We start from the raw sequence: 21,808 nt of genomic DNA on the forward strand, positions 1-21,808 counted from the left end.
AAGGCTCCATTGGAGCAAAGATGGCCCAGGCGTTGGGGATGGCTCCTTGGCCTCTGCCTCAGGTGCTAGAGTGGCTCTGGTTGCGGCAGAGCGACGCCCCGGAGGGGCAGAGCATCGCCCCTGGTGGGCGTGCCGGGTGGATCCCGGTCGGGCGCATGCGGGAGTTTGTCTGACTGTCTCTCCCCGTTTCCAGCTTCAGAAAAATACAAAAGAAAAAAAAAATCTGCACTTCCTTGAAAAACTTTTCTGTTATGCCTGGATTTGATTCCTCTAAGTCTGACAATTTTCTTTTTATAATTAAAGGAAGAAATTTTTCTTATTTTATGTTTTTTACAGAGACAGTCAGAGAGAGGGATAGATAGGGACAGACAGACAGGAATGGAGAGAGATGAGAAGCATCAATCATTAGTTTTTTGTCGTGACACCTTAGTTGTTCATTGATTGCTTTCTCATATGTGCCTTGACTATGGGGCTACAGCAGAACGAGTAACCCCTTGTTTAAGCCAGCGACCTTGGGTCCAAGCTGGTGAGCTTTGCTCAAACCAAATGAGCCCGCGCTCAAGCTGGCGACCTCGGGGTCTCGAACCTGGGTCCTCCGCATCCCAGTCTGACTTTCTATCCACTGCGCCACTGCCTGGTCAGGTGGAAGAAATTTTTCTTCAAAATGAGATTTATATTGAAGGATAAAGTCATTCAAAATAAGACTAACTTCCATAGCTAAAATGTGTTCACCTACTATCTTTTGAATCATTTTGTGAAAAATAGATGCTTGATTATATACAAAATACATTACTATCTCAGATAGTTTATTATTAAAAAACAATTCCAGGATTTTAGGACATTTGTCTAAACTTAAATAATATAAACGGAGAGGCTCAAATAATTGTAGAACACGCTCTATAGCAGGTGTTAGAGGAAGCCATCTAACTTTTGAATATCCAAAACTTTTTTGTATTCAACATTTGCTTCTTTACAAAATTGTTTTAAAGTAGCAACACGAATGGCAAACCATCTAAAATGCAAATAAATTGTAGTTATTACTTCTACATCAATTGACATGGTACATGATGCTGTGTTGATTGCATTTGACAAAATATGTGCATTACAACCTATTCCTAGTATTTTCTTTTGGAGTAACTCTTGTAATTTTACATACACATTATTCATTTCTTTTTTTTTTTTTTTTTTTTTTTTTACAGAGGCAGAGATAGACAGGGACAGACAGGAACGGAAAGAGATGAGAAGCATCAATCATCAGTTTCTCATTGCACGTTGCAACTTCTTAGTTGTTCATTGATTGCTTTCTCACATGTGCCTTGACCGCGGGCCTTCAGCAGACCGAGTAACCCCCTGCTGGAGCCAGCGACCTTGGGTCTAAGCTGGTGAGCTCTTTGCTCAAACCAGATGAGCCCGCACTCAAGCTGGCGATCTCAGGGTCTCGAACCTGGGTTCTTCCGCATCCCAGTCCGATGCTCTATCCACTGCGCCACCACCTGGTCAGGCACATTATTCATTTCTTTGCATCTTCACCCACCAAAATTTGTATTTGTATTATCAGCCGTTAGTGCAACAACTTTGGATTTCAAACTGTTTTCATTTATTACTCTGTATAGATGGTTTGATAAAATTTCAGAAGTTTCATCCTCAATGGATTCTAAATTTAAAATTTTTACTTGAATGCCCTTGGTAACATTAAAATATCTTACTATTATTGGATACAATTTAATTTCATTATGATTTGATACATCAGATAAAATCATTACAAATGCTGCAGTTTCCAAGTCCTCTGTAAGTATTTTGTCACAGTGAGTTTTAAATACTGATTTCAAAATAGCCTCTCATTTTGTCCTGGCACATGAAAATTTTGCATTGTAAAACTTTTTCTTTTTTAAAAAAATATTTTATTTATTGATTTTTTTTTTTTTTAGAGAGAGGGGAGAAAGAGAGAGAGAGAGAGAAAGGGGAGGAGCAGGAAGCATCAACTCCCATATGTGCCTTGACCAGGCAAGCCCAGGGTTTCGAACCGGCAACCTCAGTGTTCCAGGTCGACGCTTTATCCCACTGCGCCACCACAGGTCAGGCCGCATTGTAAAACTTTTTCAATAATTTAGTTGTACAATCCATACTATGAAAACTTTGTGAATTATGGTATGAAATGCAAATGTTCCCTCCATTGCAGCCAACTATTTTTCATCTTCAGAATAATTTGAAGTTTTAAACAAAACTTGTTACTTTACAACTGGAAGCTGATGCATCTAATGATTGCTTGTTTGTGGGTGGTCAAGTGTTTCGTTATCGTGGCTCTGTCCCCAACTGCAATACAAAATTCTCCACTGCAAATATTGGAGAAAACAATGACATCTTTCTTTGATATGAGGAATGGAAATTTCTTTTTCAATTTATTGTTGAAATGGCATTTTCTCTTTTTTGATTTTTCCATCCCTTAAATAAAATTAAAAATTAAATATAGAGTTACATGAACGATGTAACTCTATACATTAGGAACTGAAAATGTTACATTATGGTAGGTGAATTTTCCGGAAACTAAATCAACAAAACTAAATATCAAACAAAACCATTAATTTGGAGTGATATTCAGTTGTATTTATCATTTTCTAATTTAAAAAGTCTGTTTTATGCAACTATTTAATCAAAATGCATTATTAATAGATATGGTTTGAGGTTAGATTTCCACTTTATAACTCAAATTTTGGGAAAATACTTGTAAATAAAATTATATGTATTTGGAAATTATTAAATAGATAATGAATTAATAAAATGTGAATTGTGCTTACCTGTCATGATTGAATATTCACTGAGGAAGAAATAATCGTGAGTCTACAATGTTGTACATGCCATGTTGTGTTTCAGTAAGAAGTACACAAAGCCATTTGCGCGCTCGGTATATTGCGTGCTCTCTCAAGGTCTCCTGTGTGGAGCACATGCGTCTCATAATTGCATCTTGAGGCACTGTACTGATTCTTGACGAATCATCATGTCAAATACAAATTCGTCACATCACACGCAATGGATCGACTCTGCATCGATTAAATACGGACATTTACAGAGTAGTCTTCCAATATCAAAAAGGAGGGCACTTTTTGAGGGAGAACGGAACTTACAAAGGAAGATGATTGGTCACCTTACTTTAAATGGATAGCTGAATTCCAGAGGCTTGTTGCTCCCATATAAATGCCTGACAGGACCTCAGTTGTTCTTATTTAGAATTCCTGCACTTAAGAATTTCTCCAGCCTGACCAGGTGGTGGCGCAGTGGATAGAGCGTTGGACTGGGATGCGGAAGGACCCAGGTTCAAGACCCCGAGGTCGCCAGCTTGAGCGCAGGCTCATCTGGCTTGAGCAAAGAGCTCACCAGCTTAGACCCAAGGTCGCTGGCTCCAGCAGGGGGTTACTCGGTCTGCTGAAGGCCCGTGGTCAAGGCACCTGTGAGAAAGCAATCAATGAACAACTAAGAAGTCGCAACACGCAACGAGAAACTGATGATTGATGCTTCTCATCTCTCTCTGTTCCTGTCTGTCCCTGTCTATCTCTGCCTCTGTAAAAAAAAAAAAAAAGAATTTCTCCAAGTGCCCAGGGATCAGGCCAACCCTCAGCTTCTGCCATGTCCTGCCATGATAGTTGCCCCAGCCCAGGTCTTTGGAGGTTACTGCTCCTTGGGGGATCACCCAGGCTACCAATGTCTCCATTGCATTGATACTGGTAGAAGTGAAACTGTGTTGGGACTCAGGACCCCTAACCTATATCCTGCACCAGCTTGGATTACTCACCCTTGATGTGTGTCCACAGCTCTGTATCTTGTCCCCAATCAGACCAAGTTTGTTGAACTTGGTCCCACGCTACACTCTGGAGTCTCACGCTACAATGCCTTCTCTGACATTGCTCTTAATGTCTACGCTTTCATGCAGGCCTCTTCCTGAATTCCAACACTGAATTCAGCTGTATTCAGCTATTCCTCTCCTACCTAAGTCTATCTCCTATCTTTTGCAGGCTGTGCTATGAAAACTAATTTTTTTAAAAATTTAAGCACATACATGAGGGTATTTTTTGTAGCAGTGATTTTTAACTGAGGTGGGGGAAAGGGAAGATGGAAAAGGAGGACTGTGTACCTCAGGACAAAAAGAAGTTACATTTGTCAACATCTGCAGACAATTTCGGTCCTCAAAACTGCAGGGTTCCATGGACATCTAGATGGTATATGTCAGCGGTTCTCAACCTGTGGGTCGCGACCCCGGCGGAGGTCGAACGACCAAAACACAGGGGTTGCCTAAAGCCATAGGAAAATACATATTTTATACACAGGGGTCGCCTAAAGCCATAGGAAAATACATATTTATTATACAATACATTTTTAAATAAAATATGTATTTCCGATGGCTTTAGGCGACCCCTGTGTTTTGGTCGTTCGAGCCCCGCCGGGGTCGCAACCTACAGGTTGAGAACCGCTGGTATATGCAATGATGCTGCGTAATCGTCCTCGATGCACGGGACAGCTTCCTACAATAAAGAATTATCCAGCCTAAATGCTCAAGAGTACCAAAGCTGAGAAAGTCTGATTTACATCCATCTCCTGGATGAGTTTTTGAAAGTGAAAGTTTGTTCTGAAACTGAAGGAGTCCCCCCCTTATTACTTAAGTTTCAGTTTCCCATACAGATTTTAGATCAGTTGCCATGTTTCACTTTTTATTCTTCTTCTCCAGTTGCTGTTGTTTTACATGTTGATAAGAAGAAATTCAAAAGATGTTACACTAGTGATTTTTCCAAGAATCCACTCAACCCAACAAGTCTGTGAAAAGAAAAGACTGATATTCAATTTCCATCTAGTAATTTCAGCATGTTCAACTCCCACTCAACAGTCAGGTCTTTCTTTTCAATTCTGAAAAATGTATATCCCTTTAAAATTTGTATAGATGGCATTTGTCTTTCTCAATTTGAATTTCTAAAATGTATTAGTATATAAGTAGGTGATTTTTTTTTCCTTTGATTGCTTGTTTTTTTCCTTTGATTGCCACAAATAATTGTAGGCGCACTATATACAAATTTCTAAGAAATATGTTCTAATAATTAAGTCAAATATATTTTTTTTTTTTTTCATTTTTTCCTGAAGCTGGAAACGGGGAGAGACAGTCAGACAGACTCCCGCATGCGCCCGACCGGGATCCACCCGGCATGCCCACCAGGGGCGACGCTCTGCCCACCAGGGGGCGATGCTCTGCCCATCCTGGGCGTCGCCATGTTGCGACCAGAGCCACTCTAGCGCCTGAGGCAGAGGCCACAGAGCCATCCCCAGCGTCCGGGCCATCTTTGCTCCAATGGAGCCTTGGCTGCGGGAGGGGAAGAGAGAGACAGAGAGGAAAGCGCGGCGGAGGGGTGGAGAAGCAAATGGGCGCTTCTCCTGTGTGCCCTGGCCGGGAATCGAACCCAGGTCCTCCGCACGCTAGGCCGACACTCTACTGCTGAGCCAACCGGCCAGGGCCAAATATTTTTTATTTATTTATTTTTTCTTCTGTATTTTTCTGAAGCTGGAAACGGGGAGAGACAGTTAGACAGACTCTCGCATGCCCCCGACCGGGATCCACCCCACCTGGCATGCTCCACCCGGCTCGCCCACCAGGGGCGAAGCTCTGCCCACCAGGGGGCGATGCTCTGCCCCTCCAGGGCGTCGCTTTGCCGCGACCAGAGCCACTCTAGCGCCTGGGGCAGAGGCCAAGGAGCCATCCCCAGCGCCCGGGCCATCTTTGCTCCAGTGGAGCCTTTGGCTGCTGGAGGGGAAGAGAGAGACAGAGAGGAAGGGGGGGGCGTGTGGAGTAGCAAATGGGCGCTTCTCCTATGTGCCCTGGCCAGGAATCGAACCAGGGTCCCCTGCACGCCAGGCCGACGCTCTACCGCTGAGCCAACTGGCCAGGGCCTAATTAAGTCAAATATTAAAGAAAAAAATATAAAGTCCAAGCATGCTTTTATGGTAATTAATAAGCAGAGACTATCTCTGGCCCAGACACTGCTGAGAGAGAGGAAAGAAAGAAGAGGAACGAGGAAGAAAAGGTATGATCAGGGCACTGGAAAAATTTTCAAACACTGGAGCTCTATTAATTTTTTTACATCCTTGGTAAGAAGAATATTCTGTATCTATTTTTTTGCTAAAACTATCCAGTACCTTTCCCAAAATGTGGTTTCCTACTTAAGATAAATATTACACTAGCCTACAAGCCACCACACGTGAGGAAGGAGGGGCAGCACCCCACCCTCTTCCCCCGAGAAGGAAGAAAAGAATGCAAAGGAAAGGGACCTAGAGAGGTAACTGAGTCAGCCAGTTATAGATTAACTACAGGTCTCTGAAAGGTTGCCTGGAGCTGGCTGTAAAACAAAGCAAGAACCGGACTTGTACATAGCTGAGACCAGTGGTCCGGAAACCCTTTCCTCCTCGAAACACTCTCCCCTCCTGAAGTCATAAGAGTGCCGTATACCTCTAAAGCAGTGGTTCTCAAACTTTTTGAAGTTGGGGTGCATTTAAAATCCCACAAATAATTGTAGGCACACTATATACAAATTTCTAAGAAATATGTTCTAATAATTAAGTCAAATATTAAAGAAAAGAAAAATATAAAGTCCAAATGTGCTTTTATGGTACTTAAACAAAATAAATACGACAACATTAAATTTATTCTGACATTAAAAAACATTTTTATATTACATATTTTGAGTTATGCTTTTTAGAATTCATAAAAAAGAGGGGTTAAGAATTTAAAAAATGACAATAAAAGTTATCTTTTTATATATAGAGAGACATTCTTAGTAAGATTTAGTAAATTTGGCAGGTCCCGGCGGGAATGTGTTGTTTTTTCATTCTTGTGTTTATGAGAAACATGAGCCTGATGTGTCCTAGAGATTTCTTCAATGTTTGGGCATATATTTGAAAGGCAAACTCTCATTTCCTCATCAATACATTGAGGGATTCCTCTATTTTTACTCTTAACTGTGCTGAGGGTAGAAAATCCTAATTCACATAAATAAGATGTTAAAAATTGTAGTAAAACGTTCAAAGCTTTTTTAGATATTGCCACATATTCTTTTATAGAAATCCAAAAGGCTTCAAGAGACAATTCCTTATATTTAATCATCAATCCAAAACCCTCACCATGAATATCATCTTAACTTTACACCAAACAAAGGATAGAAGAAACTTGCCTCCAGTCTTTCCGGGGAACATGGGGGGTAGTGTAAACAATCCAGCACCACAGTTTAACAGCCTTTGCGACCTAATCAGGCAAGTGAGGTGGGGAGTTCGGCAGACTATCATCTTATAGCCAATTCTCCACACCTCTGTCCCCCAAAAATCTCAACTTCAAAAACCCTGTTGGTTTTTTGGTCCCCAACAGGCACTGGAATACCATAGGCGCACCTGGAAATCTTCTAAGGAGCACACTTTGAGAACAACTGCTCTAGACAAAAGGATCACGAGCCACTTGCATGAACACATGTGTTCTATAAAAGGTACGTAAGATGTAAGAAATCTAACTTTAAGGGGTTCGTGGTTTATTCCCTCTTTTGGGGTCACACTGCTCCACCCGCTATTAAAATCCTACTTCTTTCATCAACTTGTCTGGGCGTCTTTGTCCCCCTTAATTTCTGCTACACACACGTATTGCCTCTTTGACCTCATCATGTCTTACAACTTATCCCGGCTCTCTCTACTCCAACCAGACAGACCATTCATGTGGGCCAACTGTGCCCCTGCCTCCAGGCCTTTATGCTTAATGTTTCTCCTGCCTGGCACACACGTCCCTCTCTACAGTTATTCAACAGTACCTTCCAAAATTTAAAATACGTATATATTTTAACCCAAATTTTTAATCTAAATTTACCCAGTGGAAATAATGGCACAGATGCACATCACTGCAATATTGTTTATTGAATCAAAACTAGAAGCAGGTACTTCAGTTTCAGCTTAGGGTGCACAAACTACAAAGAGGATCACTGCCATTTTGGCAACAAAAATAACACTGAACAATTCTTGACATTATTTTAGAGAAGGAAAGAAAGAGAAAAAGAAAGAAGGAAGGAGGGAAGGAGGGAAGAAAAGAGAGAGAAAAAAGAAATAAAGGAAAGAGAAGAAAGGAAGGAAGGAAGGTTAATCGAGTGGCACGGGACTCAGGGAGACCAAGGCCCAGAGGCCCAGCTTGCAAAGTCAACTCTAAAGGACCCTGTTCCTCAAAGGTTTCCCTGCTGCCCCTAAATCTGGACCGGGAGGTTGGAGGGTCCCTACTCATCCCTTCCCGAAATTTCCGTTTCCTGGAGCAGGACTCCGCCTAGTAGGGGATCAGATTTACTTTCCAGTTTCCTTTTCCCGCTCCGGCCCTGCCTTTAACAAAGACACACACCCCGGCACCGACCCTGCGCTGCGGCCGCCTTGCGGGAAGCGCGCGGCCGACCGTCCGCACCCCCGCGCACGCACAGGCACACGCACGCCCGGTCGCTCCGCACCCCGGCATCCCAGTCACCCGGAGGAAGCCCGCGGGGACTGCCGCCTGCTAGGACGACCCGCAGAGCCCAGCCACCATGAGGTGAGCCCTCCCCCGCGCCCCCGTCCCCACCCAGACTGGGCGCAGGCCTTTGTTTCAAACCCGGGTTTTCCTTTGATTCCGTTCCCGACGCAGCTCTGCGGCCCAGAAAGAGACCGAGCCCCCCTTACCGAGCAGCTAGGCGTCTGGCTTGGGACGCTCCCCGGGAGCCCTGCCCAGGTCCCGGGCGTCCGCACTCTGGCCTGTTGGGGAGGGTGCCCGGACGGACCCTTCTCCAGAGCCCCGACCCTCCAAGGCGTCCGCAGTGGGGACTGTCTAGCCGTGGGTGCCGACGACGCGCCCCGGAGCCTTGTCCCTCCTGAAGTGAAGCTGTTCTGGGCGCGGCGGCGGTGGCCGCGCGGGGACAGAGGGCCGTTCCACGGGGCCGCTACCTGGCACGGTCTCCGTGGGCCCGTCGCCTTCCTCCACTTCGAGTCCGCAGCTGCCACTCCCTCATTTTGGCAGACACGGTTTGGCCGCAGTGCCAGGCGGCATATTGGCCTCCTACTGCCATTTTGCCTTTTTCTGATTTCTGGGTGTGGGTTCTTCCCTTCCCGTGAGCTCCTTGAACCACGTACAGGATTTTATTGTTCCACCCAATCCGCTATTTTTATGAAGATTTCTTTATCCGTTTCCTTTACTAATGGATGGCAACGGTTCCTTTTCCTCACCCTTTTTAGTATCCTCAGGGCTAGCGAACAATTTGCATTTAACAAATCGAGGAATGATAGGTTAAGATCTTGGGTTCCTGAAGCAAATAACCCTTTGTTCTCCTATTTGGGTGACCCAAAAGCAAAGTTTTTAGAACTCTGCGAGTCTGTTTCTTAACAGTAAAAAAATTAATGGCATCCATCTGTTAGGACTGTGGAAAGGGTTAATTGCTTGGCACATGATATTTGCAAGTGTTGACAATTATTAGAAGTAAAAAAAAATAACTCCGTAACTTATAACATTTGTAAGAAGGGAGGGAGGTATCAGGAAAGGCCTGAAGAAACAAGGAGGAAAAGTGGGTTCACTGTATATGTATATGTGAGGTGGGGGCTGCTTCTTTCTGGAAAAAAAATTACTGAAAGATAAATATTACCTCTTCAGACATAATAGCCTCTCTTTGCTAGCTTTCCAGAAACAAAGTTAAAAATTAAGTAGACCAAGTTTAAAAAAGTAAAACTTCTCATGGCCGGCTAGTTGGGCAGAACACTTCAGTGGCTGACTGAGTGTCCCTTTCACATCTCACAGGCACATTCATTACAGCCCAGGTAGTGATCTTTGTCGTCTTTGAGCCGGGATGGTAGAAACCCTCAGAACAGGGCCAGTGTTCATTTTACTCTACAGATGGGCAGAGGCTGTTATGCTTATATTGTGGTGGATCTGGGCCGGCTGATAAGGGCATGGGAAGTCTTGCTTGTGATTTTGGCGCAGTTACACCGGAGAAAGAACAAGTCCCAAGGAGTAATCATACTAGGTTTCCCAGTGAGGACTATAGGAAATAGTTTTGTACTCCTTTCAAACCTATTTTCAAAATCCAACCGTGCATGGAGCCAGAAATTATGCTGAGATATAAAGACAAGTGGGATAAGGAAGACGAATGTTGGAAAAATTTTAGGGCCATTAGCAGGAAGGGAAGAACTAGCAGAAATTCCTTCATCTGAAATTCAAGTGCTTTTTATGCTAAGCCTACACCTCTGACTGGACATGCCAGAAACTACCAGTTATGAAACTTATCATTCATTCAACAAATATTTACTTATTGAGCTCCTGTCACATGCCTGGAATAACAGATCCTAGGCACACAGAGGTAAAAAAAAAAAAAAAATCAGAGCAAGGTCTCTATTCTCATGGGGCTTACATTTAAATGAGGGAAATAGACAAACAGTAGATAAGTGAGTAAATAATCAACATAATACAGAAGGTGGTAAGAGCTATAAAGAAAATAAAACAGTGTAATGGCCTCAGAGAGGGACCTATAATGGAGGAGGTTATTTTAGATAGCTCTCCCTCAGACAGCCTCTTACGGCATATTTGAGCTGAGTTACAGAAAAGAGCTAGTCACTCAAAAGTTTAGGACCAGAGCATTCCAAACAGAGTAAAAACAACAGGTGTAAAAGTCCTTGAACTTGGTGTGTTCGTGGTAGGAAAAAGTATGTCAGTATGTCTAAAACATAGTAAACGAGGAAGGAGAGGAGTAGAGAGAAGGCTGGATGGATAGACAAGGCCAGCTCCTTTAGGACTGGGAGAACGTGGTTGGATGAGTATCTAACGGTGTCAGGAAGTCATTTGAAGATTTTTAAAATGGACATAATCTGGTTTATATTTTCAAAAGTTTACAAGTATGGTACTATATAGGGACCAAGAGTGGAAGCAGGGAGACCAGATTTGTGCCCTTGCTCATAGGAAAAGTAATTGTTGGTAAATAGTGGAGATGGAGAAAAGTGGGTGGATTTAAGATGTATCTGGGTGGTAGAATTAACAGAAAACATCCTGTTAGATTTGGATGAGGGTTGAGAGAAAAGGAATCAAAGATTATTCCTCAGTTATTTGTCCTGTAGAACTAAGGTGCCAAATAAGGTGGGGAAGACTAAGAGGGGAACACACTCAAGGGACCCAAATTTCTGTATTGGATATGTTTATTTGAGATGCCACTTGGACTTCTAATTGAAGATGTGAACCAAACATTAGATAAATCTGGAGTTCAGGGAAGAGATCAAAGATAAAGGAAGTACTTTGGAAGGTCATTAATGTATACAACAGAAAGTCTTTAATTGGGTTGTGGGTGGGGGAAGTATTTTAATTCACTTATCTTAATAAAGGTGATAATTATATCTTTGTTAACTAAGATTCTTGTACTTCCTTCTGAGCACTTTTAACATATTCTTACCCAGCTCTCTTATTGTTTGAATCACTAATTATCTTTAAATAAAGAGCTATCTGCCACCCCGTATCTGAAGCTCTCTGTGAAGCACATGCTGGTGAGAAGTAGCTCCATCTCAAAACAATTCCAATGAAGTAGACTGTTACGACTTTTCTTAACCTGAGACCTTTAAATACCTGGTATGTCTTTTTCAGTGGTCAGTCGCAGACCACTTACCTGCTCTTTAAGCTACTCTAAAATTGCTTCCTGTTTTTTCTTTAGTTCCTCCTGAGGCAAAGTGAATTTTACATACATTAGCTATATCCTATGCTTCACAGCAAACTATTCTGAAAAAAACAAACAACTGTCCAATTTTTATATTAGAAGTAGTATAGTATTATGGTTGAAAGACACAGCTTTTGAATCATGCTGAACTAGGTTTGGATCTTGGCGCAGCCACTTTATGGCAGTTATGACATTAGACATGTAATTTAAACTGTCTGCAAGTCCTCGCCCATAAAATTGTGAGAATAATAAAAAAGGTTTTTATAGAAATTAAATGTAATTTATATAAAGTGGTTGGCACACTGCCTAGCATGTAGTAAACCATCAGTGAATGGTGGTTTTAGTTATTTGTCTTTTTTTTTTTTTTTTTCTATTTTTCTGAAGCTGGAAACAGGGAGAGACAGTCAGACAGACTCCCGCATGCGCCCGACCGGGATCCACCCGGCACGCCCACCATGGGGCCACGCTCTGCCCACCAGGGGGCGATGCTCTGCCCATCCTGGGCGTCGCCATGTTGCAACCAGAGCCACTCTAGCGCCTGGGGCAGAGGCCACAGAGCCATCCCCAGCGCCCGGGCCATCTTTGCTCCAATGGAGCCTTGGCTGCGGGAGGGGACGAGAGAGACAGAGAGGAAAGCGCGGCGGAGGGGTGGAGAAGCAAATGGGCGCTTCTCCTGTGTGCCCTGGCCGGGAATCGAACCCGGGTCCTCCGCACGCTAGGCTGACGCTCTACCGCTGAGCCAACCGGCCAGGGCTCAGTTATTTGTCTTTTGAGTACTCTTATGGTTCTAGACAGTATATTATAAATAATATGTGTTTATACTATTGAACTGAATTGCAGTGAACCCAGGTCATATGCATAAAGTTGTTTTTCATGTAGATCCTTATTTGCCATTTAATTTAGTGCTTCTTCTTGAATAAAATAGCAGAGATTTTAAGTTCAATGAGAGCTATCATCTGTTGAATTTGAGGCCTTTTTATCCATTAAGCCCTAAGACCCAGTGTCTCTAGTGGCCACCAATTCTATGTGACTATTCAAGTTAATTAAAGTAAATTAAACTAAAAGTCTAGTGTCTTCATTGTACTAGCTCCATTTCAAGTGATCAGTGGTCATGTGTGGCTAGTAGCTACCATATACGGCACAGATAGGAGAATTTTTACCATGGCCAGAAGTTCTGTGGGAAAGCTCTAGTCTAGAACATACAATCACTAAAATGTGGAACCTGTATATATGGTGTGTGTGCATTAATATACACAAACAGAGAAAGAATAAATATGAAAAAAATTATAAAAATTGAAATTAACAATGAGCTAATTTAAATGTCTATTAAATATAACATTAACTCAACTATTAATGTTTACATTTAGTAGTTATAAAATTTGGAAAACATTCCATGGAGTAATATATTAGAGTATAAATATGAAATTATTTTTCTAATCACTACCACTAATTGTGCAATTAGTACAGTTCTCTAATTTTTCTGACACTTTTGGCTACTAGGATAGACCCTTTCCAAATCTTAAAGACTCAGTCCATTTCAGTTTCATCTCATTTTTGATTCAAAGCACTTTTTCCTCCATTCCAGCCCCCCAGCAAATATTGATATAAGTGCTGCAAAGAACAGGAAACTGATAGACTAGACTTTATGATGACTGGCAAGGTAGGGGTCAGCTTTTCTAAGGTGGTCAAGGTTAGACCTTTCCAGAGAGCTGAGATTTGTCCAAAGACCAGAATTATGAGCCTAATAAGTAAGCCCTAAAACTCTGTTAGGAAGAGTTCCCAGAGTGAGGGAATAAAAAGAAGATACAAGGGCTCTGAGGTAGGTCACACTTGGCATAAGAAATAATAACCCATAACAGTTTTTTAAAGGTCAGTAGGCTGGAATGCAGTGCGTGAGAGGAAAGGGCTACAAAATGAGGCCAGCAGTAGACAGGGGCCAGACGATGAAGGGCACAGCAACCGTGATGAGGAGTTTGGGGTTGGAGATAATTTGATATTAACAATAAGTAGCTTCACTTCTGCTTTATATTCCACCTTTCTTACAATTATCCCTCCTCTCTCTCAGAAGCATTATTTTCTCCCTTAGTATGAGATCGTTCCCACTGGCACGTCATTAAGTCATTTAAGATACCATGATTAAATTTTTTGACAATTCCCCCAGCCTCCCTTCAGCCATAGCTATATTTCTATACTCCCTTGGTAGTAAAAGGGGAGTATTGAGCAAGGGTTGCTCAGTCTGCTGAAGGCCTGCAGTCGGGGCACATGTGAGAAAGCGATCGATGAACAACTAAGGTGTTGCAACACGCAATGAAAAACTGATGATTGATGCTTCTCTTAAAAAAAAAAAGCTGTCATCTCCAGAATTTTGCAATGAATAATGAGAACTTAATAAAATATTTCTAAGGCATAACTGCACACAGAGAAATGGATATAAAGTTACAGGAGCCTGTGTTTAACTATTAAGGTCAAATAAAAAGGTAAAAATCGTTATTAAGCAAAGAACAGTATTTAAGGTTTAAAAATGGATTGTTTCCTGTATTCAAAAATTAAAAAGGATTTTTATCTTTGACAGTGAGGTTCCTAAGGACTCTTTGAAGGCCATCCTGTTGGAGTTAGAATGTCACTTTACCTGGAATTTACTTAAGGAAGACATTGACCTGTTTGATGTAGAAGATACAATTGGTCAACAGCTTGAATTTCTTACCACAAAATCCAGACTCACTCTTTATAACTTATTGGCCTATGTGAAACACCTAAAAGGCCAAAATAAAGATGCCCTCGAGTGCTTGGAACAAGCAGAAGAAATAATCCAGAGGGAACACTCAGACAAAGAAGAAGTCCGAAGTCTGGTCACGTGGGGAAACTACGCCTGGGTGTATTATCACATGGAGCAGCTTACAGAAGTGCAGAGCTATGTAGACAAGGTGGGGAACGTCTGCAAGAAAATGGCCAGCCCTTGTAACTACAAACTGGAGTGTCCCGAGATTGACTGTGAGAAAGGGTGGGCACTCCTGAAATTTGGGGGGAAGTATTACCAAAAGGCTAAAGCATCTTTCGAGAAGGCTCTGGAAGTGGAACCCGATAATCCAGAATTTAACATTGGCTATGCCATTACAGTGTACCGGCTGGATGATTCTGACAGAGAAGGGTCTGTGAAGAGCTTTTCCCTGGGCCCGCTGAGGAAGGCTGTTACCCTGAACCCAGATAACACCTACATTAAGGTTTTTCTGGCACTGAAGCTTCAAGATGTACACGCAGAAGCCGAGGGGGAAAAGTATATTGAAGAAATCCTGGACCAGATATCATCTGAACCTTATGTCCTTCGTTATGCAGCCAAATTCTACAGGAGAAAAAATTCCTGGGACAAAGCCCTTGAACTTTTGAAAAAGGCCTTGGAAGTGACGCCAACCTCTTCTTTCCTGCACCACCAAATGGGACTTTGCTATAGGGCACAAATGATCCAAATCAAGAAGGCCACTCGCAACAGGCCTAAAGGAAAAGATAAACTGAAGGTTGATGGGCTGATTACATCTGCTATATTTCATTTCAAGGCAGCTGTGGAACGAGACTCCATGTTTGCATTTGCCTACACAGACCTGGCCAACATGTATGCTGAGGGAGGCCAGTATAGCAATGCTGAAGACATTTTCCAGAAAGCCCTTCGTCTGGAGAACATAACCGATGATCACAAACATCAAATCCACTATCACTACGGTCGCTTTCAGGAATTCCACCGTAAATCAGAAAATACTGCCATCCACCATTATTTAGAAGCCTTAAAAGTCAAAGATAGGTCGTCCCTACGTCCCAAGCTGACAAGTGCTCTGAAGAAATTGGCTACCAAGAGACTTGGTCACAATGCTTCAGATGTGCAGAGTTTAAGCGCCCTGGGGTTTGTTTACAAGCTGGAGGGAGAAAAGAGGCAAGCTGCTGACTACTACGAGAGGGCCCAGAAGATAGATCCAGAAAATGCAGAATTCCTCAGTGCTCTCTGTGAGCTCCGACTTGCCGTGTAGCTGCATACCCTAAGGAATCAGCTTGAAGGCTCTTCTCTCCATTTTGGGTTCCTATATTTTTGTTTATTGTTTTAATCCATTCATTACAGAGCTAGTTTTTATTAAATGGTTATTGGGTACCAGGCATCATGTTAAATACTTTATATACATTATGACAAATCATTTGCTGTTTTCTACTTTTTTTTTAATTAAAATACTATAATTCATTAAGAAACAGCAACATTCTGCCTGACCAGGTGGTGGCGCAGTGGATAGAGCGTTGGACTGGGAAGCAGAGGACCCAGGTTTGAGACCCTGAGATCGCCAGCTTGAGCGTGGGCTCATCTTGTTTGAGCAAAGCTCACCAGCTTGGACCCAAGGTCGCTGGCTTGAGCAAGGGATTACTCGGTCTGCTGAAGGCCCGCGGTCAAGGCACGTATGGGAAAGCAATCAGTGAACAACTAAAGTGTTGCAACGAAAAACTAATGATTGATGCTTCTCATCTCTCTCCATTCTTGTCTGTCCCTATTTATCACTCTCTCTTTCTCTCTGTCTCTGTAAAAAAAAAAACAACCAAAAAAAAAAAGAAACAGCAACATTCCAACTATTGTAACGTTTAAAAATGCCATGGCCATTATGACTTTATACCCTTTATCTCTATTTATAATAATTTTTTGATTGTTTTGTCAACTTTCCCGTGTTACTTATGCAGTGAGTATAATCCTGCATAAATCTTTGATGCTTACATCGGGAACACTTTCAGAAGTGCAAAATTAATATTAAGTTGTGTTCTTAATTATGTAGCTACAAAAGATGAAACTTTCCAGTTACAGATGTTTTGACTTTGATGGGGATATTTAACCATCAACTTCAAGAATCCTCTTTGTTGGAAGAAAAAAGTTAATAATAATAAAATGTTTGTCATCTCTGATGATTGAAATAAAAGAAGAAACTAGAACATGAGAAATCAGAAGTATTATCTCCTAAAACGTTCATTAAGTAGCTAGAAATAGTTATGAGAAAAAAAATTAATTATAGAAAATCATTAGTCTCAAGTTTCTCTTGATTCTTTCACTAGAAGAAAAAACTTGAACTAAATTTAAATGGAATTAATTGCTCATTTTTTTCCAATTATAATTATAGTATATTTAATTATAACCATTGAGATAGAAAGTAGACCAATAGAAAAATTGGAAAATATGATAAGCAACTGTGTCAAGTGGAAGTCCCTTACCTATATGCCTAGATTACCAGGATTTCAGTGATTTAGTTTGGGGTCTCGACTGGGCTGAGTTCTCAAACCCCCAGTTTTTGATCTTTGGTGAACTGTTTTAGAATTCCACGTTATTTCTGTGAAGCTTTTTCTTTTGAAGTTTTCATACTGACATGTTTTCCTGTATATCCTCCAGGAATAGGTAAGCCCAGCTTTCAGTTTTAATATCCACCTTGAAGGGTCACCGTTTAAGGGCTCTTATTTCAGGGGACTTTTTAAATGGGGACGTTGCTAACAGTGGCTTTCTCTAATGGTTGTTTCTTTGATTGTATTTACCACCAGTATTAGTGGGAAAGTGTGCCATGTGATTTAACCCTCTATACCTCCAGTGTAGTTCTTAAAACTCTCTGTGTATGTGTGTGTGTGTGTGTTACTTTTGTGTAGTTCTTACAAAACTCTGTGTGTGTGTGTTACTTTTGTGTAGTACTTAAAACTGTGTGTGTGTTACTTTCGTTATTTTTATTTTTATATGTTTATTATGGCTTTGATGATTATAAAAGTAGTGAGTTATTGTAAAATTTCAAACAATGCAGAAGTATACGAAGTTTAAAATAAGAGCGCTCCCCTCACCCTACCCCAGTCTATACCTCCAAAGGTAAACTGTTAACAATTTGATTATATCCTTCCAGATAGTGTGTTCTATGCACCTTCAGTCATCCATATATATTGCAGTGTATCTCATGAATTAAATTTTTTTAACGTTTGTTTTACTTAAGTTCCTGCTGTTTTTGTTTATTTTGCTCATTTTATTTGTTTATTAAAGAAGGAAGAGCAGGGAAGGAAATGATCTTTACTCAAATATTTTAGAAATTCAGGACTAGAATATTTTATTTTGCAGAGGTCATTTTCCTTCATTGGAAATAATGTAATCAAGGTTATGCTCCCAAGTAGCCACTTGCCATGCAATAAAATACAGTTGTGGTATCAAAGATAGAACTAGAAGCTTCTATTTTAAATATTAGACTTTAAAGTCTATGAAATTATTAAAATTCACTTAATATTAAAATATTGAAATATATAAGTCATAACATGATAAAGTATAATATCAACATGTAAAAAACAGCTATAAACGTTGAACCAAAATTAATGTTTATAATAACTTCAAATTTTGTCAATAATTGTTCTTATCTTCCTAGAACTTATAACTAACTTAGAGGTAATTTCATAAACTCTTTGGTTTATAAAAGACCTCAGAGTTCACCTTAATCAATTAACCATCAAAACTAAGTTTTGATGGCTTGAACAGTCATCCTAAATGATAATTTCATTTCAGATAGTCCTTATTCTTAGAAATATATTCCTTCCATTTAACTGAATCTCTATGGCCTGAAGTTTACACATATTAGTCTGTATTTAGGGACCTCAAAGATCTTTTTTAGACAAACCAAAAATATGCCCAGGGAAGTGGTTGTAATTGCTCCTCAGGGTGATTTGACCCTTCTGGAAGAGAAATGTCTCTTTCTCAAATCTCCCTGGTGATCTTAGAAACTATTTTGTTGAACAGTAAAGCTATGCTGCCAGCCTCACAAAAGCTGAGAAGAACTTTTTCAAACAAAGGGAATCAGCTGGCAGGAAAACTGACTTCAGAGTAATGGAGCTCTTCAATATATTTTGTCTTCCGGGTGCAGAACTAGTCTTAGCAGTTGATCACATGCTATCTGCCAGAGTTTCAAAAATAGTAAAAGCAGTAACTGTTCTTTTCTAGACTGAGTTCATGCAAATTATCTCAGTTCAAGAAAAACTGCATAGACCCACAGAACTTTAAAACCAGGAGGACCCTGAGAAAAGGGCAGCTCTGGCCAACTTGACTGATAAGTAAGTTGGGACCCGGAATGATGATGTATGTTAAGGTTTTACAACTAATTAATTTCTTCTTGACCCTGGTTCAGCATCACTCTAACCTATTGGACAGTTCTTGCCTATAATCAATAATATTTGTTAACCATTTAAACCTTAACTGACAGTTTATCTGGGCATGATAGGATTATGCCTGCATGACATTACCACAAGCAGACCCAAGGGTGGTTCTTTTATAGAGAATACTTATTGTTGAGATTAAAGAACATGACAGAAATATAAAACAGTAAAATGTGGCGTGTTCTTTTTCCAATTGGTAGATTATAAGTGCCCTCTATGTATGTATGTCCCTAACTCACCACCGGATTGAAGCAACTTCTCAGTTGCTTCAATCCATTGGCCTGGATAATTATTCTGTCTCCTTTGAGTAGTTCAAGGGTAATAATATTGTAATCCTAATGGGGTAGCCATGAGAAGCACCTCTCAGATTTTCAACAACAGGGATTATAAGTAACTGAGGGTTCCATCTGCTACACACTGACATCCATCATTGTGTTTACAGTGAGGCCACACTTCCCAGCATGGCAGGGATACAAATTCAGACCTGGGAGAGGCAGGACTCCTCTGACAGTTGACTTAGGCTGAAGGATTCCCCACCAGCCTTGCCATATTTTCCTTAAAACTAGACAGTGGCCCTGGCCGGTTGGCTCAGTGGCAGAGCGTCGGCCTGGTGTGCAGAAGTCCCGGGTTCGATTCCCGGCCAGGGCACACAGGAGAAGCGCCCATCTGCTTCTCCACCCCTCTGCCTCTCCTTCTCTGTCTCTCTCTTCCCCTCCAGCAGCGAGGCTCCATTGGAGCAAAGATGGCCTGGGCACTGGGGATGGCTCCTTGGCCTCTGCCCCAGGCGCTAGAGTTGCTCTGGTTGCGACAGAGTGACGCCCCGGAGGGGCAGAGCATCGCCCCCTGGTGGGCGTGCCGGGTGGATCCCAGTCGGGCGCATGCGGGAGTCTGACTGTCTATCCCCGTTTATCAAGCTTCGGAAAAATACAAAAAAAAACAAAACAAAAACTAGACAGTGGTCTGTGTTGCTTCCACCCCACCTTCTTCCTTCCCTCTCTCCTGCACTTGGTGTCAGACCTGAGTCACAGCCCGATGGCTCCTCTAGCCTCTCCCTGTCCCATTCCATTTTCTTCCACAAGTGTTGCCCTAATAAAAATTTTCCATTACATTTTATCTTGATGTCTGCTTTTGGAGGTCAAATTAACTCGCCCAGTGAAAGAAATGTAATTAGATGACTCATTGGCTGTAGGTCAAATCATCTTTATATAATATAAAATGCCATTTTATTGTTTTTCAGCTTTTTGGATCAGTATTGTTAAAGAACAGAACATCTTTTTAATTTTGATAATATTTGAGTTGGAAAAGAGAAGGGGAAAGAGATTAAGAGAATGGTAGAGACCAAAAAAACGTTTATCTTGCAAAAAAGTCAAGAGATATAGTTAAAATGAAACTGTTATGTGTTATTCTAAATAATAAAACTAATTGATAAAGTAAAAATTGAGCCATAACAGTAAAAAAAGGGAGGAATTGGAATTTGAGTTCCTTAAATTCAATAATTAATCCTCACTTAAAACCATGGCAGGAAAATAATAGATAAAGTCGACATTAAGTAGATCAAGAAATAGAATTATAAGCATACCCTAGGCTCCCATTGCAGGTTGGAACAGTCTCCTCCCAAACACTTGACCTTCCTCTTTCCCGCTCCACAGAACAAAGGCGCTGGTTTATATTTAATGGCCACAGCCTTTTATCACTTAACTTTCTGCTGCAATGCTGACCCTTGTCTCAGGACCCCAATCTCATTCCTCTTCTACTCTCAGCCAGGGTTCTCTGGATCCTTGAGATGTGATGTTTTTCTCCTTAGCTTCCTTTTTCCCTGTGAACAAGCTACCCACATGCAGCTCATCCCTCCTCAAAAAAAACTACCTTCTCTAGCAGTTTCTTTGTTCATTAAACATTTTATTATACTTTAAGTGAATTTTAAAAACAGCACCTAATTGAAAGACAGGAATGCCATGTTTATATTTCCATGTCTGCTCTGTACCTCGGGGTCCTCTAAGTGATGAACTGGAATTCTCAGTATCTCTTTTCATCCTGGCATATAAGCAGAGTAAGCAACAAACTAATTACAGAGATGTGTAAGCTTTGGAAAAGTCGGACCTTCTCAGAGCACACAGGTGCTTCGTGTAGAAACTCGGAAGGACAAGCAGGGATTGATGACACTGAACACACTGGCTCTTCCTATTTTTCCAGAAAAGCCATTCTGGACTAAGCTCCCATTCCTACATCAGAGGAGAAAAGGAAGAGGGTACAGAAAGGAAGAGACGAGCTTATAGACCAGTGCCCTCTATGTATGTATGTCCCTAACTCACCACCAGATTGAAGCAAAGCCCTTAGAGCAGGGGTCCCCAAACTACGGCCCGTGGGCCCCATGCGGCCCCCTGAGGCCATTTATCCGGCCCCCACCGCACTTCCAGAAGAGGCACCTCTTTCATTGGTGGTCAGTGAGAGGAGCATAGTTCCCATTGAAATACTGGTCAGTTTGTTGATTTAAATTTACTTGTTCTTTATTTTAAATATTGTATTTGTTCCCGTTTTGTTTTTTTACTTTAAAATAAGATATGTGCAGTGTGCATAGGGATTTGTTCATAGTTTTTTTTATAGTCTGGCCCTCCAACGGTCTGAGGGACAGTAAACTGGCCCCCTGTGTAAAAAGTTTGGGGACCCCTGCCTTAGAGGGAATGCTAGTTCAGCCACATCTATAGATTCTAGTGACACGTGAGTAAGCGTAGCCAATTCTTCTGTAGTATGTAATATGTACCAGGTGTTGTACGAAGTGCGTTACATGTATTAAACTTATAAAATCCTTACAAAATCCCTATAGATAAGTGCTTTTATTATTTCCTTTTGCATATGAGTAAACTGGAATTTAGCAAGATTAAGACACACAGCTAATAAGGAGTGGGAAAAGTATT

At 41.4% G+C, this 21,808-nt stretch overlaps 1 protein-coding gene across 1 annotated transcript; it reads left to right on the top strand.

Moving 5' to 3' along the window:
• The first annotated feature begins 8,252 nt into the window (after positions 1 to 8,252).
• On the top strand, positions 8,253 to 19,065 carry IFIT5 (interferon induced protein with tetratricopeptide repeats 5). Its single transcript, XM_066238908.1, has 2 exons — positions 8,253 to 8,578; positions 14,281 to 19,065. The coding sequence occupies exons 1-2, from the start codon at positions 8,574 to 8,576 to the stop codon at positions 15,722 to 15,724; spliced, it is 1,449 nt and encodes a 482-aa protein (XP_066095005.1). The 5' UTR covers positions 8,253 to 8,573; the 3' UTR covers positions 15,725 to 19,065.
• Positions 19,066 to 21,808: the final 2,743 nt, after the last annotated feature.

Source organism: Saccopteryx bilineata, chromosome 7, assembly GCF_036850765.1.
Source record: "Saccopteryx bilineata isolate mSacBil1 chromosome 7, mSacBil1_pri_phased_curated, whole genome shotgun sequence".
NCBI lineage: Eukaryota > Metazoa > Chordata > Mammalia > Chiroptera > Emballonuridae > Saccopteryx > Saccopteryx bilineata.